Below are 24,602 nucleotides of genomic sequence, written 5' to 3' on the forward strand. Positions count from 1 at the left end.
AACATATACAGTCATGTTCAACACCTGGCCTCAGGCCGGGCTCGGGGAGTAGAAGCACTCCCGAAACCCTCTCCAGGTATGTTCCAGGCAGGAGGAACATATTGACAGTGTTCAGGAACAAGCCGGTCCACTATAACCATTGTGGCGCTCTTGTAGACATGTTCAGCTAACAACCAGTTGAGAGGCGGGACCAAAGAGCCAGAGCTCAACACCCGCAAGCACAAGAAGGCGAGTGCACACTCACACGCACTCACACGCACACACACACACACACACACACACACACACACACACACACACACACACACACACACACACACACACACACACACACACACACGCGCACACAGACACACACACACACACACACACACACACACACACACACACACACACACACACTTGAAAGATACTCAACTTACCAGTGATAAGGTTAGGAGGTATCTGCTTGAGCTAGAAGTGACTAAGGGTGTTGGACCTGATGGAACCTCACCATGGATGCTAAAAGAGTGAGCAGAAGCACTTTGCTTGCCACCATCTATGGTCAATAACAAGTCACTGCAAACAGGAGACCTACCAGAGAGTTGGAAGACAGCTAACGTAGTCCCAATATACAAAAAGTGGGATAAGCAACAGGCTCTGAACTACAGACCAGTGTCCTTAAATTGTATACTATGCAAGGTGATGGAGAAGATGGTGAGAAGAAGCCTGGTAGCACATCAGGAGAGAAGGGACTTTGTAATGCACCACCAGCATGGGTTCAGGGATGGTAAGTCGTGGCTCAGGTTTAATACAATTATATGACCAAGCAACGTGCATTAAGCATAAAAGAGAAGGATGGGCAGACTGCATTGTCCTGGACTGTCACAAAGTTCTTCACAGTACCCCAGAAGAGACAGTAGCATAAGTTGGAGAAACAGGCAGGAATAACTGGTAAGGTGCTCCAGTGGATAAGGGAGTACCTAAACAACAGGACGCAGAGAGTTACTGTGAGAGTTGAGTCCTCAGACTGGGGAGAAGTCACCAGTGGAATCCCACAGGGCTCTGTACTTGGCCCTATCTTTTTTCTGATATATGGGAAATATATCGTATATATCATCGTATCGTATATATATATACGATACATCGACCAACATCGTATATATATACGATGTTGGTCTCCTTTAAGGCGTTCTGCTTTGTGTCTGGAGAGTTTTTCATGAGTAGGTTGGCCGTTTTTTTGGTTTTATAGTAAATCATCAATTGTATCTTCTGATTTTTGTCTGTAGAGATAACGTTCCTATTAACAATATCTTTCAGGACCCTTTCCTCCATTTTATGAGCTGTCGAAAAGAAGTTCCTGTAAAATAGTCTAATAGGGGGTACAGGTGTTGTGTTAGTTGACTCTTCAGAGATTGCATGGCATTTCACCTTTCTTTTTATGCTGTCTTCAACGAAACCATTGGAGAAGCCGTTGTTAACTAGGACCTGCCTTACCCTACAGAGTTCTTCTTCAACTTGCTTCCATCCTGAGCTGTTACTGAGAGCACGGTCGATGTAAGCGTTGACAACACTCCTCTTGTACCTGTCTGGGCATTCACTGTTGGCATTAAGGCACATTCCTATGTTTGTTTCCTTAGTGTAGACTGCAGTGTGGAAACCTCTGCTCCTTTCCGTGACTATTACATCTACAAAGGGCAGCTTCCCATCCTTCTCCATCTTGTAAGTAAAACTCAACACAGAATTCCGCTCGAATGCCTCCTTCAGCTCCTGCAGACATTTGACATCAGGTACCTGTGTAAAAATGTCGTCAACATACCTGCAGTATATGGCAGGTTTCAAGTTCATGTCAACTAAGACCTTCTGTTCGATGATACCCGTGTAGAAGTTCACAAATAGGACACCTAGGGGAGAATCCATGGCCCATCTATTTGCTTATACATGTGCCCATCCGGGCTCAAGAAGGGTGCCTCTTTAGTACAAGCTTGGAGTAGTTTCCTTAGAATGTCTTCTGGTATGTCATGAGGAGTATATTTGTATAAAATAGGTTATATTTGTGTGGTTTAGGTCACAATGAAGACCAATGCCGCCACCACCACACAAGGGAGGTCATAATCCTTGGACCCCGAGTACAGTCTCCGGTTCACGCACTACTTCCTGTACGTTTATCATGCTTCACAGTGCTGGCTGTGAGCGCCGCCTGAGTACCACGGCCCCCGGCTGCTGCCTGAGCACCACAGCCCCCGGCTGCTGCCTGAGTACCACGGCCCCCGGCTGCTGCCTGAGCACCACAGCCCCCGGCTGCTGCCTGAGCACCACAGCCCCCGGCTGCTGCCTGAGCACAACAGCCCCCGGCTGCTGCCTGAGCACAACAGCCCCCGGCTGCTGCCTGAGCACAACAGCCCCCGGCTGCTGCCTGAGCACCACAGCCCCCGGCTGCTGCCTGAGCACCACAGCCCCCGGCTGCTGCCTGAGCACCACAGCCCCCGGCTGCTGCCTGAGCACCACAGCCCCCGGCTGCTGCCCGAGCACAACAGCCCCCGGCTGCTGCCTGAGCACAACAGCCCCCGGCTGCTGCCTGAGCACAACAGCCCCCGGCTGCTGCCTGAGCACCACAGCCCCCGGCTGCTGCCTGAGCACCACAGCCCCCGGCTGCTGCCTGAGCACCACAGCCCCCGGCTGCTGCCTGAGCACCACAGCCCCCGGCTGCTGCCTGAGCACCACAGCCCCCGGCTGCTGCCTGAGCACCACAGCCCCCCGGCTGCTGCCTGAGCACAACAGCCCCCGGCTGCTGCCTGAGCACCACAGCCCCCGGCTGCTGCCTGAGCACCACAGCCCCCGGCTGCTGCCTGAGCACCACAGCCCCCCGGCTGCTGCCTGAGCACAACAGCCCCCCGGCTGCTGCCTGAGAACCACAGCCCCCCGGCTGCTGCCTGAGTACCACAGCCCCCCGGCTGCTGCCTGAGTACCACAGCCCCCCGGCTGCTGCCTGAGTACCACAGCCCCCGGCTGCTGCCTGAGCACCACAGTCCCCGGCTGCTGCCTGAGTACCACAGTCCCCGGCTGCTGCCTGAGTACCACAGTCCCCGGCTGCTGCCTGAGCACAACAGCCCCCGGCTGCTGCCTGAGCACCACAGTCCCCGGCTGCTGCCTGAGCACAACAGCCCCCGACTGCTGCCTGAGCACCACAGCCCCCGGCTGCTGCCTGAGCACCACAGCCCCCGGCTGCTGCCTGAGCACCACAGCCCCCGGCTGCTGCCTGAGCACCACAGCCCCCGGCTGCTGCCTGAGCACAACAGCCCCCGGCTGCTGCCTGAGCACAACAGCCCCCGGCTGCTGCCTGAGCACAACAGCCCCCGGCTGCTGCCTGAGCACAACAGCCCCCGGCTGCTGCCTGAGCACAACAGCCCCCGGCTGCTGCCTGAGCACAACAGCCCCCGGCTGCTGCCTGAGCACAACAGCCCCCGGCTGCTGCCTGAGCACAACAGCCCCCGGCTGCTGCCTGAGCACAACAGCCCCCGGCTGCTGCCTGAGCACAACAGCCCCCGGCTGCTGCCTGAGCACAACAGCCCCCGGCTGCTGCCTGAGCACAACAGCCCCCGGCTGCTGCCTGAGCACAACAGCCCCCGGCTGCTGCCTGAGCACCACAGCCCCCGGCTGCTGCCTGAGCGCCACAGCCCCCGGCTGCTGCCTGAGTACCACAGCCCCCGGCTGCTGCCTGAGCACAACAGCCCCCGGCTGCTGCCTGAGCACAACAGCCCCCGACTGCTGCCTGAGCACAACAGCCCCCGACTGCTGCCTGAGCACCACAGCCCCCGACTGCTGCCTGAGCACCACAGCCCCCGGCTGCTGCCTGAGCACCACAGCCCCCGGCTGCTGCCTGAGCACCACAGCCCCCGGCTGCTGCCTGAGCACAACAGCCCCCGGCTGCTGCCTGAGCACAACAGCCCCCGGCTGCTGCCTGAGCACCACAGCCCCCCGGCTGCTGCCTGAGCACCACAGCCCCCCGGCTGCTGCCTGAGCACCACAGCCCCCGGCTGCTGCCTGAGCACCACAGCCCCCGGCTGCTGCCTGAGCACCACAGCCCCCCGGCTGCTGCCTGAGCACAACAGCCCCCGGCTGCTGCCTGAGTACCACAGCCCCCCGGCTGCTGCCTGAGTACCACAGCCCCCCGGCTGCTGCCTGAGTACCACAGCCCCCCGGCTGCTGCCTGAGTACCACAGCCCCCGGCTGCTGCCTGAGCACCACAGTCCCCGGCTGCTGCCTGAGTACCACAGTCCCCCGGCTGCTGCCTGAGCACAACAGCCCCCGGCTGCTGCCTGAGTACCACAGTCCCCGGCTGCTGCCTGAGCACAACAGCCCCCGGCTGCTGCCTGAGTACCACAGTCCCCGGCTGCTGCCTGAGCACAACAGCCCCCGGCTGCTGCCTGAGTACCACAGTCCCCGACTGCTGCCTGAGCACCACAGCCCCCGGCTGCTGCCTGAGCACCACAGCCCCCGGCTGCTGCCTCAGCGCCACAGCCCCCGGCTGCTGCCTCAGCGCCACAGCCCCCGGCTGCTGCCTCAGCGCCACAGCCCCCGGCTGCTGCCTCAGCGCCACAGCCCCCGGCTGCTGCCTCAGCACCACAGCCCCCGGCTGCTGCCTGAGCGCCACAGCCCCCGGCTGCTGCCTGAGTACCACAGCCCCCGGCTGCTGCCTGAGCGCCACAGCCCCCGGCTGCTGCCTCAGCACCACAGCCCCCGGCTGCTGCCTGAGCACCACAGTCCCCGGCTGCTGCCTGAGTACCACAGCCCCCGGCTGCTGCCTGAGTACCACAGTCCCCGGCTGCTGCCTGAGCACCACAGCTCCCGACTGCTGCCTGAGTACCACAGCCCCCGGCTGCTGCCTGAGCACCACAGTCCCCGGCTGCTGCCTGAGCGCCACAGCCCCCGGCTGCTGCCTGAGCGCCACAGCCCCCGGCTGCGGCCTGAGCGCCACAGCCCCCGGCTGCTGCCTGAGCGCCACAGCCCCCGGCTGCTGCCTGAGCACCACAGCCCCCGGCTGCTGCCTGAGCGCCTCAGCCCCCGGCTGCTGCCTGAGCGCCACAGCCCCCGGTTGCTGCCTGAGCACCACGGCCCCCACGTGATGACCACACGGGCTGGTAGCCCGCTTCGTCCAGTGTTATATAGTCATCTTTATCTCAAGCAGTTTAACATGAAGTAGTTTAGAGTGTGCATGCGGGTGGGAGGGTGCGGGCAGCTCCCTGCACACCTCTACCACACCACAAACATTTCTAAAGCATTATACACTTGTGTAGTGCTGGCCAGAAGAGCTTTGGCCCACAAAATGAGGTCAAGTCTGTATGGCGATGGTAACATAACATGATGCGTTGGTACGCATTATACTGCGCATGAGGTTAACGCTCAAGCACCCGAGTTGGGTGCCGGCCACCACGGTGGTGACTGGTGGCCACCACACTACTGGTGGCCACCGCGACACTGGTGGCCACCGCGACACTGGTGGCCACCACGACACTGGTGGCCAAAACACTACTGGTGGCCACCACACTACTGGTGGCCACCACGACACTGGTGGCCACCACGACACTGGTGGCCACCACGACACTGGTGGCCACCACGACACTGGTGGCCACCACGACACTGGTGGCCACCACGACACTGGTGGCCACCACGACACTGGTGGCCACCAGTGACGTGGTCACCACACTACTGGTGGCCACCACGACACTGGTGGCCACCACGACACTGGTGGCCACCACGACACTGGTGGCCACCGCGACACTGGTGGCCACCGCGACACTGGTGGCCACCACGACACTGGTGGCCAACACACTACTGGTGTCCACCACACTACTGGTGGCCACCACGACACTGGTGGCCACCACGACACTGGTGGCCACCACGACACTGGTGGCCACCACGACACTGGTGGCCACCACGACACTGGTGGTCACCACACTACTGGTGGCCACCACGACACTGGTGGCCACCACGACACTGGTGGTCACCACACTACTGGTGGCCACCACGACACTGGTGGCCACCACGACACTGGTGGCCACCACACTACTGGTGGCCACCACGACACTGGTGGCCACCACGACACTGGTGGCCACCACGACACTGGTGGCCACCACACTACTGGTGGCCACCACACTACTGGTGGCCACCACGACACTGGTGGCCACCACACTACTGGTGGCCACCACACTACTGGTGGCCACCACGACACTGGTGGCCACCGCGACACTGGTGGCCACCGCGACACTGGTGGCCACCGCGACACTGGTGGCCACCGCGACACTGGTGGCCACCGCGACACTGGTGGCCACCGCGACACTGGTGGCCACCGCGACACTGGTGGCCACCGCGACACTGGTGGCCACCGCGACACTGGTGGCCACCACGACACTGGTGGCCACCACGACACTGGTGGCCACCACACTACTGGTGGCCACCACGACACTGGTGGCCACCACGACACTGGTGGCCACCACGACACTGGTGGCCACCACGCTACAAGTGGCCACCACACTACTGGTGGCCACCGCGACACTGGTGGCCACCAGTGTCGTGGTGGCCACCGCGACACTAGTGGCCACCACGACACTGGTGGCCACCACGACACTGGTGGCCACCACGACACTGGTGGCCACCACACTACTGGTGGCCACCACGACACTGGTGGCCACCACACTACTGGTGGCCACCACACTACTGGTGGCCACCGCGACACTGGTGGCCACCACGACACTGGTGGCCACCACACTACTGGTGGCCACCACACTACTGGTGGCCACCACACTACTGGTGGCCACCACGACACTGGTGGCCACCACACTACTGGTGGCCACCACACTACTGGTGGCCACCGCGACACTGGTGGCCACCACGACACTGGACAAGAGGCCCTGCAGCAATAATGCACGTCGCCAGTCGACGGAAAACTGAGGTTCCTTGTTGCAGATAAACACAGTGTTGGGATGGCGCTTGGCGGCCCCAACCCGGCCTCACACCAAGTCCAGTCCACCCAGCGGTCCACCCCAAGGTGATAACAATAATTAATTATGATAACAACATAATTATCATGATCATGAACAACATAATTGTCATGAATCCCAGGGTTATCAAGAACACAGAACTACCATGAACCACAGAATTATCAAGAACCACGAAATTAAAAAGAACCACAGAATTATCATGTACCATAGAATTATCATGAACTACAGAATTATCACAGAATTATGAACAACATAATTGTCATGAACCCCAGGGTTATCAAGAACACAGAACTACCATGAACCACAGAATTATCAAGAACCACGAAATTAAAAAGAACCACAGAATTATCATGTACCATAGAATTATCATGAACCACAGAATTATCAAGAACCACAAAATTATCATTAACAAGGGAATTATTATGAACCACAGAATTATCATAACAAAAGAATTATTATGAACGACAGAATTATCAAGAACCACATAATTATCATGAATGACAAAATTATCATAAAGGACAGAATTATCATGAACCACATAATTATCATGAAGCCCAGAAATATTATGAACAACATAATTATCATGAACCCGAGAATTATGAAGAACCACAGAACTTCCATGAACCACAGAATTATCATGAACCACAGAATTATCATGAACGACAGAATAATCATAAGGACAGAATTATCATGAACCCCAGCTTTATTATGAACCCCAGAAATATCATAAACCACAGAATTAACATGATCCCCAGAATTATCATGAAGCACAGAACTATCAAGATCCTCAGAATTATCATAAACCATATAATTATCATTAACCCCAGGATTATCATGAACCACGGAATTATCAAGAACCACAGAATTATCAAGATCTATTATATTATCATGAACCCCAGAAATATTATGAACCCTAGAGTTATAATGTACTTAATTATAAAGAACCACAGAGTAATCATGAACTCTAGAATTATCATGAACCAGAGAATTATCAAGAATCACTGAATTATCATGCAACCAGAATAATCATTAAACCCAGAATTATCATGAACCACAGAATTATCCAGAACCACAGAATTATCAAGAACGACAGAATTATCATGAATCCCAGAATTATCATGAACCAAAGATTTATCATGAAGGAAAGAATTATCATGATGGACAGAATTATCATGAACCTCAGAACTACCATGAACCACAGAATTATCAAGAACCACAATTATTATGAACCACTGAATTATTATGAACCACAGAATTATCAGGAACCATAGAATTATCATGAACCAAAGACTTATCAAGAACCACAGAATTATCAGGAACCACAGAATTATCATGAACTACAGAATTATCATGAACCACAGAATTATCAAGAACCACAGAATTATCAAGAACCAAAGAATTATCAAGAACACCAGAATTATCATGAACCCCAGAATTATCACGAACCCCAGAATTATCATAAACCCCAGAATAATTAAGAACCACAGAATTATTAAGAGCAACAGAATTATAATGAACCACAGAAGTATCATGAACTCTAGAATTATAAGAATCACAGAATTATCAAGAACTATAGAATTATCATGAACCACAGAATTATCAAGAACCACAGCATTATCATGATCCCCAGAATTATCACGAGCTCCATAATTATCATGATCCCCAGAATTATCATGAAGCGCAGATATATCAAGAACCTCAGAATTATCATAAACCACAGAATTGTCATGAACCCCAGAATTATCATGAACCACAGAGTTATCATGAACTACATAATTGTCAAGAACCACAGAATAATCATGAATGCAACAATTATCATGAACCACAGAATTATCAGGAGCAACAGAATTATCATGAACCACAGAAGTATCATGAAACCTAGAATTATTATGAACCCCAGAATTATCAAGAACCACAGAATTATCATGAACCACAAAATAGTCATGAACGCAAAAATTATCATGAACCACTGAATCATCAAGAACCACAGATTTATCATGAACTCCAAAATTATCATGAAACCCAGAATTATCATGAACCACAGAATTATCAAGAACCACATAATTATAGAGCACCCCAGTATTATTATGAGCCAAAGAATGATCATGAATCACAGAATTATCTAGAACCGCAGAATTATCAAGAACCACAGAATTATCATGTATCCCAGAACTATCATGAACCAAAGATTTATCGTGGAGGAAAGAATTATCATGAAAGACAGAATTATCATAAACCATATAATTATCATGAATTCAGAAATATCATGAACAACATAATTATCGTGAACCACAGAATTATCATGAACCACAGAACTACCATGAACCACAGAATTATCAAGAATCACAGAATTATCATGAACCACTGAATTATCAAGAATCACACAATTATCATGAACCACATAATTATCAAGAACCACAGAAATATCAAGAACCACCGAAATATCAAGAACCACAGAATTATCATGAACCCAAGAATTATCACGAACCCCAGAATTATCATAAACCCCAGAATTATCAAGAACTACAAAATTATCATAAACCCCAGAATTATCATGATCCCCAGAATTTCATGAACCCCAGAATTATCATAAACCACAAAATTATCATGAGACCCAGAATTATCACGAAGCACAGAATTATTATGAATCACAGAATTATCATGTATCCCAGAATAATCAAGAACCAAAGATTTATCAATAAGGAAAAAATTATCATGAAGGACAGAATTATCATGAACTACATAATTATCATGAATCCAGAAATATAATGAACAACATAATTATCGTGAACCCCAGAATTATCATGAATCACACAACTACCATAAACCACAGAATTATCAAGAACCACAGAATTATCATGAACCACTGAATTATCAAGAACCACAGAATTATCATGAACCACTGAATTATCTAGAACCACAGAATTATCATGAACCTCGGAGTTATCATGAACCCCAGAATTATCATGAACCACAGAATTATCAAGAACCACAGAATTATCATGAACCCCAGAATTATCATGAATCATAGAATTATCAAGAGCCACAGAATTATCAAGAACCACAGAATTATCATGAACGCCAGAATTATCACGAACCACAGAATTATCATAAACTCCAGAACTATTAAGAACCACAGACTTATCAAGAACTACTGAATTATCATGAACCACAGAATTATCATGAACCACAGAATTATCACGAACTACATAATTATCATATACCACAGAATTATCAAGACCCACAGAATTATCATGAACAGACTTATCAAGAACCACAGAATTATAAGAAACCACAGAATTATAAGAAACCACAGAATTATCAAGAACTACATAATTATCATGATCCCAGAATCATCAAGAACCACAGAATTATCAAGAACCACAGAATTATAAAGAACCATAGAATTATCATGAACCCCAGAATTATCATGAACCCCAGAATTATCACGAACCCCAGAATTATCATGAACCCCAGAATTATCATAAACCACAGAATTATCATGAACCCTAGAATTATCATGAAGTACAGAATTATCAAGTACCTCAGAATTATCATAAACCACAGAATTGTCATGAACCCCAGAATTATCATGAACCCCAGAGTTATTAGGAACTACATAATTGTCAAGAACCACAGAATAATCATGAATGCAAGAATTATCATGAATCAAAGAATTATCAAGAGCCACAGAATTATCATGAACCACAGAAGTATCATGAACCACAGAATTATTATGAACCCCAGCATTATCAAGAACTACAGAATTATCATGAACCCCAGAATTATCATGAACCCCAGAAATATCATGAACCACAGAATTATCAAGGACCATAGAACTATAGAGAACCCCAGATATATCATGAGCCGCAGAATTATCATGAATCGCACAATTATCTAGAACCCCAGAATTATCAAGAACCACTAAATTATCATGTATCTCAGAATTATCATGAACCACATAATTATCATGAATCCAGAAAGATTAAGAACAAAATAGTTATCGTGAACCCCAGAATTATCATGAACCACAGAACAACCATGAACCACAGAATTACCAAGAACCACAGAATTATCATGATGCACTGAATTATCCAGATCCACAGAATTATCAAGATCCACAGAATTATCAAGAACAACAACATTCAAGAACCATAGAATTTTCAAGAACCAAAGAATTATCAAGAACCACAGAATTATCATGAATCCAGAATTATCATGAACCCCAGAATTATCATTAACCACAGAATTATCAAGAACCACGGTATTATTATGAACCCCAGAATTATCAAGAATCACAGAATTATCATGAACCACATAATTATCAAGTATCACAGAATTACCAAGAAGAACAGAATTATAAAAGAAAACAGAATTACCATGAACCCCAGAATTATCACGAACCCCAGAATTATCATAAACTCTAGAATTATCAAGAACTACGAAATTATCATGAACCCCAGAATTATCATGATCCCAGAATTATCATGAACCCCAGAATTATCATAAACCACAGAATTATCATGAACCCTAGAATTATCACGATCACCAGAATTATCATGAAGCACAGAATTATTAGGAATCACAGAATTATTAGGAATCACAGAATTATCATGTATAACTGGTAATATCATGTATAACTGGTAAAGCTGGTAACTTTTCTGACACCTCTTGCTTAAAACTCCTAAAGTCAAAAGGATCGATAGGCCTTGCTTTCGCAGTCCGTATTCGTACTGAAAATCAGGATCAAGCCAGCATTTGCCCTTTTGCTCTACGCGAGGTTTCTGTCCACGCTGAGCTGGCCTTAGGACACCTGCGTTATCATTTGACAGATGTACCGCCCCAGTCAAACTCCCCACCTGATAATGTCCTCGGAGCGGATCGCGGCGGGCGCGAACGCCCGGGCTTGGGGCCGGAGGAGGCCACAGCCGGAAGACGAACCAACCCGAAGACGCAGGGGCGCGAACCCCATACGCCAGGGGAGAAGGCAAGCTCCAAAACTGGGACACTCGCTCGTCGGTCATCGCCCTTCCGCCGCTTAGGGCTAGAAACAGGAGGTACTAGAATTATCAAGATCCACAAAATTATCATGAACAACAGAATAAACAAGAACCAGAGAATTTTCAAGAACCAACGAATTATCAAGAACCACAGAATTATCATGAACCCAGAATTATCAAGATCCCCAGAATTATCATTAACCTCAGAATTATCATTAACCACAGAATTATCAAGAACCACGGAATTATCATGAACCCCAGAATTATCAAGAATCACAGAATTATCATGAACCACAAAATTATCAAGTTACAGAGAATTACCAAGAACCACGAATTATCAAAGAAAACAGAATTATCATGTACCCCAGGATTATCACGAACTCCAGAATTATCATAAACTCCAGAATTATCAAGAATCACAAAATTATCATAAACCCCAGAATTATTATGATTCCCAGAATTATCATGAACCCCAGAATTACCATAAACCACAGAATTATCATGAACCCCAGAATTATCATGACCCCTACAATTATCATGAACCACAGAATTATCATGTAACCCAAAATTATCAAGAACCAAAGATTTATCATGAAGGAAAGAATTATCATGAAGGACAGAATTATCATGAACCACATAATTATCATGAACCACATAATTAACATGAACCACATAATTATCATGAATCCAGACATGTCACGTACAACAAAATTATATTTAACCCCAGAATTATCATGAATCACACAACTACCATGAACCACAGAATTATCAAGAACCACAAAATTATGATGAAGCATTTAATTATCCAGAACCACAGAGTTATCAAGAACCACAGAATTATCAAGAACCACAGAATAACCAAGAACCACAGAATTATCAAGAACCACAGAATTATCAAGAACCACAGAATTATCAAGAACCACAAAATAACCAAGAACCACAGAATTATCAAGAACCACAGAATTATCAAGAACCAGAGAATTACCAAGAATTACAGAATTATCATGAACCACAGAATTATCAAGAATCACACAATTATCAAGAACCACAGAATTATCATGAACCGCTGATCTATCAAGATCCATATATTTATCATGAACGCCTGAATTATCATGAACGACAGAATTGTCATGAACGACATAATTATTATGTACCACATAATTTTCATAAACCCCAGAAATATCATGAACAAAATAATTATCATAAACCCAGAATTATCATGAACCACAGAATTATCGAGAACCAGAAAATTTTCAAGAACCACAGAATTATCATGAACCACAGAATTTTCAATGACCACAGAATTATCAAGAACCACAGAATTATCATGAACCCCAGAATTATCAAGAATCACAGAATTATCATGAACCCCAGAATTATCACGAACCCCAGAATTATCATAAACCCCAGAATTATCAAGAACTACAAAATTATCATGATCCCAGAATTAGAATTAACCTCAGAATTATCATAAACCACAGAATTATTAGGAACCACAGAATTATCATGAACCCCAGCAATATCACGATCCCTTGAATTATAATGATGCACAGAATTTTCATGAACCTCAGAATTATCATGAACTACATAATTGTCAAGAACCACAGAAGAATAATGAACGCTAGAATTATCATGAACCACAGAATTATCAAGAACCACAGAATTATCATGAACCCCAGTATTATCATGATCCCAGAATTATCATGAAGCACAGAATTGTTAAGAATCACAGAATTATCATGTATCCCAGAATTATCATGAACCAAAGATTTATCGCAAAGGAAAGAATTATCATGAAGGGCAGAATTATCATGAACCACATAATTATCATGAATCATAAAATGTCATGAACAACATAATTATCATAAACCCCAGAATTATCATGATCCCCAGAATTTCATGAACCCCAGAATTATCATAAACCACAAAATTATCATGAGACCCAGAATTATCACGAAGCACAGAATTATTATGAATCACAGAATTATCATGTATCCCAGAATAATCAAGAACCAAAGATTTATCAATAAGGAAAAAATTATCATGAAGGACAGAATTATCATGAACTACATAATTATCATGAATCCAGAAATATAATGAACAACATAATTATCGTGAACCCCAGAATTATCATGAATCACACAACTACCATAAACCACAGAATTATCAAGAACCACAGAATTATCATGAACCACTGAATTATCAAGAACCACAGAATTATCATGAACCACTGAATTATCTAGAACCACAGAATTATCATGAACCTCAGAGTTATCATGAACCCCAGAATTATCATGAACCACAGAATTATCAAGAACCACAGAATTATCATGAACCCCAGAATTATCATGAATCATAGAATTATCAAGAGCCACAGAATTATCAAGAACCACAGAATTATCATGAACGCCAGAATTATCACGAACCACAGAATTATCATAAACTCCAGAACTATTAAGAACCACAGACTTATCAAGAACTACTGAATTATCATGAACCACAGAATTATCATGAACCACAGAATTATCACGAACTACATAATTATCATATACCACAGAATTATCAAGACCCACAGAATTATCAAGACCCACAGAATTATCATGAACAGACTTATCAAGAACCACAGAATTATAAGAAACCACAGAATTATAAGAAACCACAGAATTATCAAGAACTACATAATTATCATGATCCCAGAATCATCAAGAACCACAGAATTATCAAGAACCACAGAATTATAAAGAACCATAGAATTATCATGAACCCCAGAATTATCATGAACCCCAGAATTATCACGAACCCCAGAATTATCATGAACCCCAGAATTATCATAAACCACAGAATTATCATGAACCCTAGAATTATCATGAAGTACAGAATTATCAAGTACCTCAGAATTATCATAAACCACAGAATTGTCATGAACCCCAGAATTATCATGAACCCCAGAGTTATTAGGAACTACATAATTGTCAAGAACCACAGAATAATCATGAATGCAAGAATTATCATGAATCAAAGAATTATCAAGAGCCACAGAATTATCATGAACCACAGAAGTATCATGAACCACAGAATTATTATGAACCCCAGCATTATCAAGAACTACAGAATTATCATGAACCCCAGAATTATCATGAACCCCAGAAATATCATGAACCACAGAATTATCAAGGACCATAGAACTATAGAGAACCCCAGATATATCATGAGCCGCAGAATTATCATGAATCGCACAATTATCTAGAACCCCAGAATTATCAAGAACCACTAAATTATCATGTATCTCAGAATTATCATGAACCACATAATTATCATGAATCCAGAAAGATTAAGAACAAAATAGTTATCGTGAACCCCAGAATTATCATGAACCACAGAACAACCATGAACCACAGAATTACCAAGAACCACAGAATTATCATGATGCACTGAATTATCCAGATCCACAGAATTATCAAGATCCACAGAATTATCAAGAACAACAACATTCAAGAACCATAGAATTTTCAAGAACCAAAGAATTATCAAGAACCACAGAATTATCATGAATCCAGAATTATCATGAACCCCAGAATTATCATTAACCACAGAATTATCAAGAACCACGGTATTATTATGAACCCCAGAATTATCAAGAATCACAGAATTATCATGAACCACATAATTATCAAGTATCACAGAATTACCAAGAAGAACAGAATTATAAAAGAAAACAGAATTACCATGAACCCCAGAATTATCACGAACCCCAGAATTATCATAAACTCTAGAATTATCAAGAACTACGAAATTATCATGAACCCCAGAATTATCATGATCCCAGAATTATCATGAACCCCAGAATTATCATAAACCACAGAATTATCATGAACCCTAGAATTATCACGATCACCAGAATTATCATGAAGCACAGAATTATTAGGAATCACAGAATTATTAGGAATCACAGAATTATCATGTATAACTGGTAATATCATGTATAACTGGTAAAGCTGGTAACTTTTCTGACACCTCTTGCTTAAAACTCCTAAAGTCAAAAGGATCGATAGGCCTTGCTTTCGCAGTCCGTATTCGTACTGAAAATCAGGATCAAGCCAGCATTTGCCCTTTTGCTCTACGCGAGGTTTCTGTCCACGCTGAGCTGGCCTTAAGACACCTGCGTTATCATTTGACAGATGTACCGCCCCAGTCAAACTCCCCACCTGATAATGTCCTCGGAGCGGATCGCGGCGGGCGCGAACGCCCGGGCTTGGGGCCGGAGGAGGCCACAGCCGGAAGACGAACCAACCCGAAGACGCAGGGGCGCGAACCCCATACGCCAGGGGAGAAGGCAAGCTCCAAAACTGGGACACTCGCTCGTCGGTCATCGCCCTTCCGCCGCTTAGGGCTAGAAACAGGAGGTACTAGAATTATCAAGATCCACAAAATTATCATGAACAACAGAATAAACAAGAACCAGAGAATTTTCAAGAACCAACGAATTATCAAGAACCACAGAATTATCATGAACCCAGAATTATCAAGATCCCCAGAATTATCATTAACCTCAGAATTATCATTAACCACAGAATTATCAAGAACCACGGAATTATCATGAACCCCAGAATTATCAAGAATCACAGAATTATCATGAACCACAAAATTATCAAGTTACAGAGAATTACCAAGAACCACGAATTATCAAAGAAAACAGAATTATCATGTACCCCAGGATTATCACGAACTCCAGAATTATCATAAACTCCAGAATTATCAAGAATCACAAAATTATCATAAACCCCAGAATTATTATGATTCCCAGAATTATCATGAACCCCAGAATTACCATAAACCACAGAATTATCATGAACCCCAGAATTATCATGACCCCTACAATTATCATGAACCACAGAATTATCATGTAACCCAAAATTATCAAGAACCAAAGATTTATCATGAAGGAAAGAATTATCATGAAGGACAGAATTATCATGAACCACATAATTATCATGAACCACATAATTAACATGAACCACATAATTATCATGAATCCAGACATGTCACGTACAACAAAATTATATTTAACCCCAGAATTATCATGAATCACACAACTACCATGAACCACAGAATTATCAAGAACCACAAAATTATGATGAAGCATTTAATTATCCAGAACCACAGAGTTATCAAGAACCACAGAATTATCAAGAACCACAGAATAACCAAGAACCACAGAATTATCAAGAACCACAGAATTATCAAGAACCACAGAATTATCAAGAACCACAAAATAACCAAGAACCACAGAATTATCAAGAACCACAGAATTATCAAGAACCAGAGAATTACCAAGAATTACAGAATTATCATGAACCACAGAATTATCAAGAATCACACAATTATCAAGAACCACAGAATTATCATGAACCGCTGATCTATCAAGATCCATATATTTATCATGAACGCCTGAATTATCATGAACGACAGAATTGTCATGAACGACATAATTATTATGTACCACATAATTTTCATAAACCCCAGAAATATCATGAACAAAATAATTATCATAAACCCAGAATTATCATGAACCACAGAATTATCGAGAACCAGAAAATTTTCAAGAACCACAGAATTATCATGAACCACAGAATTTTCAATGACCACAGAATTATCAAGAACCACAGAATTATCATGAACCCCAGAATTATCAAGAATCACAGAATTATCATGAACCCCAGAATTATCACGAACCCCAGAATTATCATAAACCCCAGAATTATCAAGAACTACAAAATTATCATGATCCCAGAATTAGAATTAACCTCAGAATTATCATAAACCACAGAATTATTAGGAACCACAGAATTATCATGAACCCCAGCAATATCACGATCCCTTGAATTATAATGATGCACAGAATTTTCATGAACCTCAGAATTATCATGAACTACATAATTGTCAAGAACCACAGAAGAATAATGAACGCTAGAATTATCATGAACCACAGAATTATCAAGAACCACAGAATTATCATGAACCCCAGTATTATCATGATCCCAGAATTATCATGAAGCACAGAATTGTTAAGAATCACAGAATTATCATGTATCCCAGAATTATCATGAACCAAAGATTTATCACAAAGGAAAGAATTATCATGAAGGGCAGAATTATCATGAACCACATAATTATCATGAATCATAAAATGTCATGAACAACATAATTATCGTGAACCCCAGAATTATCATGAATCACACAACTACCATGAACCACAAAATTATCAAGAACCACAGAATTATCATGAACCATTGAATTATCCAGAACCACAGAATTATCAAGAACCACAGAATTATCATGAACCTCAGAATTATCTTGAACCCCAAAATTATCATGAACCACAGAATTATCAAGGACCACAGAATTATCAAGAACCACAAAATTATCAAGAACCACATAATTTTCATGAACGCCAGAATTATCACGAACCCCAAAATTATCATAAACCCCAGAATTATTAAGAACTACAGAATTATAAAAAACCACAGAATTATCAAGAACCACAGAATTATCACGAACCATAGACTTATCAAGAACCACAGAATTGTATGGAACCACAGAATTATCAAGACCTACAGAATTATCAAGAACCACAGAATTATCATGTACCAAAGAATTATCAAGAACCACAGAATTATCAAGAACCACAGAATTATCAAGTACCAAAGAATTATCAAGAACCACAAAATTATCATGAACCCCAGAATTATCACGAACCCCAGAATTATCGTAAACCCCAAATTATCATAAACCACAGAATTATCAAGACCCACAGAATTATCATAAACCACACAATTATCAAGAACCACATAATTATCATGAACCCCAGAATTATCATGATCCCCAGAATTATCAAGAAGCACAGAATTATCAAGAACCTGAGAATTATCATAAACCACAGAATTGTCATGAACCCCAGAATTATCATGAACCCCAGAGTTATCATGAACTAAATAATTGTCTAGAACCACAGAATGATCATGAACGCAAGAATTATCATGAACCACAGAATTATCTAGAGCCACAGAATTATCATGAACCACAGAAGAATCATAAACCCCAGAATTATTATGAACCTCATTATCAAGAACCACAGAATTATCATGAACCACAGAATAATCATGAATGCTAGAATTATCATGAACCACTGAATTATCAAGAACTACAGAATTATCATGAACCCCAGAATTACCATGAACCCCAAAATTATTATGAACCCCAGAATTAACAAGAACCACAGAGTTATCATGAACCACAGAAATATCATGAACCACAGAATAATCATGAACGCTAAAATTATCATGAACCACTGAATTATCAATAACTACAGAATTGTCATGAACCCCAGAATTATCATGAACCCCAGAGTTATCATGATCCACAGAATTGTCAAGGACCACAGAACTATAGAGAACCCCAGAATTATCATGAGTCCCAGAATTATCATGAATCACAGAATTATCTAGAACCGCAGAATTATCAAGAACCACTGAATTATCATGTATCCCAGAATTATAATAAACTACGTAATTATCATGAATCCAGATATATCATGAACAATGTAATTATCGTAAACCCCAGAATTATCATGAATCCAGATATATCATGAACAATGTAATTATCGTAAACCCCAGAATTATCATGAACCACAGAACTACCATGATTCACAGAATTATCAAGAACCACAGAATTATCATGATTCACTGAATTATCCAGAACCTCAGAATTATCAAGAAGCACAGAATTATGAAGAACCACAGAATATTCAAGAACCACAGAATTTTCAAGAACCAAAGAATTATCAAGAACCACAGAATTATCACGAACCCAGAATTATCATGAACCCCAGAATTATCATGAACCACAGAATTATGAAGAACCACAGAATTATCATGAACCCCAGAATTATCAAGACTCACAGAATTATCATGAACCACAGAATTATCAAGAACCACAGAATTATCATGAACCCCAAAATTATCAAGAACCACATAATTATCATGAACCCCAGAATTATCAAGACTCACAGAATTATCATGAACCACAGAATTATCAAGAACCACAGAATTATCAAGAACCACAGAATTATCATGAACCCCAAAATTATCAAGAACCCCAGAATTATCATGAACCCCAGAATTATCATGAACCAAAAAATGACGAAGAACTCCATAATTACGATGCGAGTGCATCAGTGAACACGAGTGAGAGAGTTTAGTATGTGTGGGGGATCCTGTTGTGTTGAGAATGGTCAAATGTTTCCCCTGCGCCCCGGGGAAGACTGGAGGTGTTTATGAAGCAGCGCGTCTGTCTACAGTGCTTGACGGCACCGTAGTGTGGCACAAGTGGTGTCAGGTGCACAGTGCTGGACGGCACCGTAGTGTGGCACAAGTGGTGTCAGGTGCACAGTGCTGGACGGCACCGTAGTGTGGCACAAGTGGTGTCAGGGCCACAGTGCTGGACGGCACCGTAGTGTGGCACAAGTGGTGTCAGGTCCACAGTGCTGGACGGCACCGTAGTGTGGCACAAGTGGTGTCAGGGCCACAGTGCTGGACGGCACCGTAGTGTGGCACAAGTGGTGTCAGGTCCACAGTGCTGGACGGCACCGTAGTGTGGCACAAGTGGTGTCAGGTCCACAGTGCTGGACGGCACCGTAGTGTGGCACAAGTGGTGTCAGGGCCACAGTGCTGGACGGCACCGTAGTGTGGCACAAGTGGTGTCAGGTGCACAGTGCTGGACGGCACCGTAGTGTGGCACAAGTGGTGTCAGGGCCACAGTGCTGGACGGCACCGTACTGTGGCACAAGTGGTGTCAGGGCCACAGTGCTGGACGGCACCGTAGTGTGGCACAAGTGGTGTCAGGTGCACAGTGCTGGACGGCACCGTACTGTGGCACAAGTGGTGTCAGGGCCACAGTGCTGGACGGCACCGTACTGTGGCACAAGTGGTGTCAGGGCCACAGTGCTGGACGGCACCGTAGTGTGGCACAAGTGGTGTCAGGGCCACAGTGCTGGACGGCACCGTAGTGTGGCACAAGTGGTGTCAGGGCCACAGTGCTGGACGGCACCGTTGTGTGGCACAAGTGGTGTCAGGGCCACAGTGCTGGACGGCACCGTAGTGTGGCACAAGTGGTGTCAGGTGCACAGTGCTGGGTCACCAACTACGGTGGGGGTGTTGGTAGCCACTGTCAACACCCGTTGCTCTTGTCGTGTAATACAGTCTCTTACTTGGCTAAGAATGCCAGTTAGAATGTATCCTCCCACATTCTATTATATAAACACGAACGTACTAGATAGTTCTCCACTGGAGGACTATCTAGTGGTTCCTGTATTAGTAAATATCTAGCGGTTTGTGTCAATAATTCTCTTGCTTCCATAAGCCATTTAATTAATTAAAGAACCTAGTTTTCCTTTTTTTTAATTTTGCCTCACTCATCGTACTTGTCGTCGTCGACCCAACTGTCGGTATGTTCGTGAAGCTGTGTAACTGCCTCATCAACACCGCTGCACACTAAATAAGATTTCAACTTAGATGTAACAGAGCAGAAGTTATTAACCACATTAGGCATACATACTCTTACTGAAGCGACCATACGAGTCATAACTACTCACACTCCGCCCAAGTCAAACAGAAACAAGTAAAACTTAGTGGGCCAGCCAGAGGTCTTAGGGCCCGCGCAGTGGGCCAGCCAGAGGTCTTAGGGCCCGCGCAGTGGGCCAGCCAGAGGTCTTAGGGCCCGCGCAGTGGGCCAGCCAGAGGTCTTAGGGCCCGCGCAGTGGGCCAGCCAGAGGTCTTAGGGCCCGCGCAGGAATATCCTTGCAAACAAAAAATCAAGACCGCATTAGTTATTAAATTAATTTTGGAGTTCAGTCCTTGAGCTCATTATGTGCCTCTGTAGTTCTTTCCTCTACCGCCCACAAGATGGGTATGGGGTGCATAATAAATAAACTAAACTAAACTAAAACAGACCTTGGCTCTCACCCTGGAGGCCTCCTTTTTGTATTAGCACATTTAGGTACATCTGCATTTGTGCAGCTACCCTAGGCTATATTAAGTGGAGTACAGTGTGTCAAAAAGCTAGCTACGTGATGCTGAAATCCCCATCACACAGGATGGTTAGTCATACAGAGGCACGCGATCCGTCTGCACTGGCAGACTCTGGTTGATGAGGATATCATCAACACAAGAGTGAATAAGGTAGCAGTGGTACTAAAAGTTCCCATCTCGCAGGGTGACTAGTCATACAGGGCCATATGTTCAGTAGTCTGCACTGGCAAATTTTGGGTGCATTATGAGGATATCTTCAAGGACACGAGAGTGAATAAAGTAATTGCAAGGCTCCAGGTACCTCATGCTAACGAATCTGAATGGCCTGATAACTGGGCATTCGGTGATGTAGTGTGGGAGATCATGCCACAGTTCCTGCTCACAGAGTTTGCACCTAGAGTACTCAGGGTTGGGAGATCCGTCACCTGTAGCCACCTGCCACAGGTAACAGTAGCCACCTGCCACAGGTAACAGTAGCCACCTGCCACAGGTAACAGTAGCCACCTGCCACAGGTAACAGTAGCCACCTGCCACAGGTAACAGTAGCCACCTGCCACAGGTAACAGTAGCCACCTGCCACAGGTAACAGTAGCCACCTGCCACAGGTAACAGTAGCCACCTGCCACAGGTAACAGTAGCCACCTGCCACAGGTAACAGTAGCCACCTGCCACAGGTAACAGTAGCCACCTGCCACAGGTAACAGTAGCCACCTGCCACAGGTAACAGTAGCCACCTGCCACAGGTAACAGTAGCCACCTGCCACAGGTAACAGTAGCCACCTGCCACAGGTAACGGTAACCTAACCTGATACTGGCAGCCACTGTGTCGCACAGTCTGGTGGACGTTTAGTGCTGCCCATAAACATAGGTTTCAGATCCGAACAAATCATAGCTTTTTATACTGGTGCTTTCAGGTCGTTGGGAGTCAGTAATTTCTCTCCTATCAGACCTGAGTGTTTGGACCAATATAGTTTTGACAGCAGAGATGGAGATACCAAGATCTAATTCAACTTCATCTTTGTTACGCACTAATTTGGCTGCAATGTCTGTCTCATTATGATGGGTTATATTTATGTGTGATGGTATCCATACTAAGGAGATTCAAAACCCTTTACTCTGCGCAGCAATTAGGTCATTTATAATTGCTAGTATGATGTGCTCACTGTTAATCTTCCAGGAGAAGTTTTCGATTGCTTGAAGAGCAGAATTTGAATCACAAAATATTATGCCTCCTCCAATGTTTTTAATGTTCTAGTAGCTAGTTGTAATGCCGCTAGTTCTGCTTGTGTGGAGGTCAGCCAGTTGTTTAACCTGACACTGACAGTCTGTGTGCAAATATTACTTTTATAAAACCTACACGCTGCTGCAGTCCGTCCAGTAGAAGATTGGACTGAGCCGTCGGTGTAGACACAGTGCTCGTGAGATCTTAAATGTTAAATGGAGGAGTCAATTGTTTCCAGTGTGACAGTTTTGAGACGGCCCCACCGCAAATGTTCCCATATGTCCCCCACAGTTCCTGAGGCCGGCCCTGCCCCGAGGTACCGATAATGGTCAACCCATTCAAGGCCTTCTCTGTTAATTTTCAGGTCTTCATTTTCCCTCCAAGTGTAATGGGAATGCGCTTTGTTTAAAGTTATACAACAATTAACATGTGACCATGTGGGAGGACGGCTCAGACACCGCTAACCATCACATACCTACACCACTACTGCAGGTACTACACAACAAACCTTGCACAAAACAAACTCCAAAATGTTGACCAGACCACACACTAGAAGTTGAAGGGACGACGACGTTTCGGTCCGTCCTGGACCATTCTCAAGTCGACTTGAGAATGGTCCAGGACGGACCGAAACGTCGTCGTCCCTTCAACTTCTAGTGTGTGGTCTGGTCAACATACTTCAGCCACGTTATTGTGACTCATCGCCTGCAAACTCCAAAATAACACCAAGTCTATCAGAATTCAACCAAAATGTCAGATTACTTAGTAAACATTTTGATGATATAAATGCACTAGTGGAAGCACTAGGCTCTAAACTATCGTTCACTATCATCATAGACACGTGACGAAGTAAAGACCAGACCCAAGTAAATAACTTAGCTGGTTATAAAGCCATTCACAACTGCAGGCCAGACAAAATAGGAGGTGGTACAGCTATTTATTATCAAGAGAACTTTGCTTACACCAGTGTTATTAGCGACACAGTCTGTCAGTTGCTTTCTTATTATGCACCCCATACCCATCCCGTGGGCGGGGGGGAGGGGGTGGGGGAAGGGTTACAGAGGCACATAATGGGTTCAGGAACTGAACCACATAGTTCGTTTAGCTCAACAAGTGACAATCTTTTGAAGCTAGTTGCACAATTGTTAATGTTACATACCCCTGTACATATATATTATATATATATATATATATATATATATATATATATATATATATATATATATATATTATTAAATATGACCGAAAAAGTCATATTTTTTCGGTCATATTTAATAATATATGTCTACAGGAAAGACTGCTACCAAAATATACT

At 44.5% G+C, this 24,602-nt stretch overlaps 2 protein-coding genes across 2 annotated transcripts; both read right to left on the bottom strand.

Annotated features, from left to right (window-relative positions):
* Nucleotides 1–12,777: 12,777 nt before the first annotated feature.
* LOC138350098 (uncharacterized) lies at nucleotides 12,778–17,021 on the bottom strand. The gene is made up of 8 exons (XM_069300390.1): nucleotides 16,990–17,021; nucleotides 16,638–16,852; nucleotides 16,272–16,386; nucleotides 15,385–15,749; nucleotides 14,691–15,250; nucleotides 14,130–14,589; nucleotides 13,189–13,402; nucleotides 12,778–13,051 (listed from the first exon to the last, which is right to left on the bottom strand). Exons 1-8 carry the CDS (start codon nucleotides 17,019–17,021, stop codon nucleotides 12,778–12,780), a joined length of 2,235 nt encoding a protein of 744 aa, XP_069156491.1.
* Nucleotides 17,022–17,123: 102 nt separating this feature from the next.
* LOC138350099 (uncharacterized) lies at nucleotides 17,124–20,211 on the bottom strand. Its single transcript, XM_069300391.1, has 6 exons — nucleotides 19,939–20,211; nucleotides 19,678–19,738; nucleotides 18,813–19,481; nucleotides 18,226–18,591; nucleotides 17,535–17,748; nucleotides 17,124–17,397 (listed from the first exon to the last, which is right to left on the bottom strand). Exons 1-6 carry the CDS (start codon nucleotides 20,209–20,211, stop codon nucleotides 17,124–17,126), a joined length of 1,857 nt encoding a protein of 618 aa, XP_069156492.1.
* Between the last annotated feature and the right edge of the window lie 4,391 nt (nucleotides 20,212–24,602).

This window comes from Procambarus clarkii, chromosome 44, assembly GCF_040958095.1.
Source record: "Procambarus clarkii isolate CNS0578487 chromosome 44, FALCON_Pclarkii_2.0, whole genome shotgun sequence".
Classification (NCBI taxonomy): domain Eukaryota; kingdom Metazoa; phylum Arthropoda; class Malacostraca; order Decapoda; family Cambaridae; genus Procambarus; species Procambarus clarkii.

Bases quoted from the DNA above. Each gene is read 5' to 3' on its own strand.
- LOC138350098 (XM_069300390.1), bottom strand. From the start codon at position 17,021: ATGTCTGGATTCATGATAATTATGTGGTTCAT. The intron at 16,387-16,637 runs GTAACTTGATAA...TGATAATTCTAG, and splicing joins GTGGTTCTTGGTAATTCTCT to TACCTCCTGTTTCTAGCCCT. The intron at 15,750-16,271 runs GTTGGTTCGTCT...TGATAATTCTAG, and splicing joins TCGCGCCCCTGCGTCTTCGG to AGTTTATGATAATTCTGGGG.
- LOC138350099 (XM_069300391.1), bottom strand. From the start codon at position 20,211: ATGCACTCGCATCGTAATTATGGAGTTCTTCGTCATTTTTTGGTTCAT. The intron at 19,482-19,677 runs GTAGTTCTGTGG...CTGCGGTTCTAG, and splicing joins TGATAATTCTGTGAATCATG to ATAATTCTGTGATTCATGAT. The intron at 17,398-17,534 runs GTTTATGATAAT...GGATCTTGATAG, and splicing joins GTGGTTCATGATAATTCTGG to ATCAGCGGTTCATGATAATT.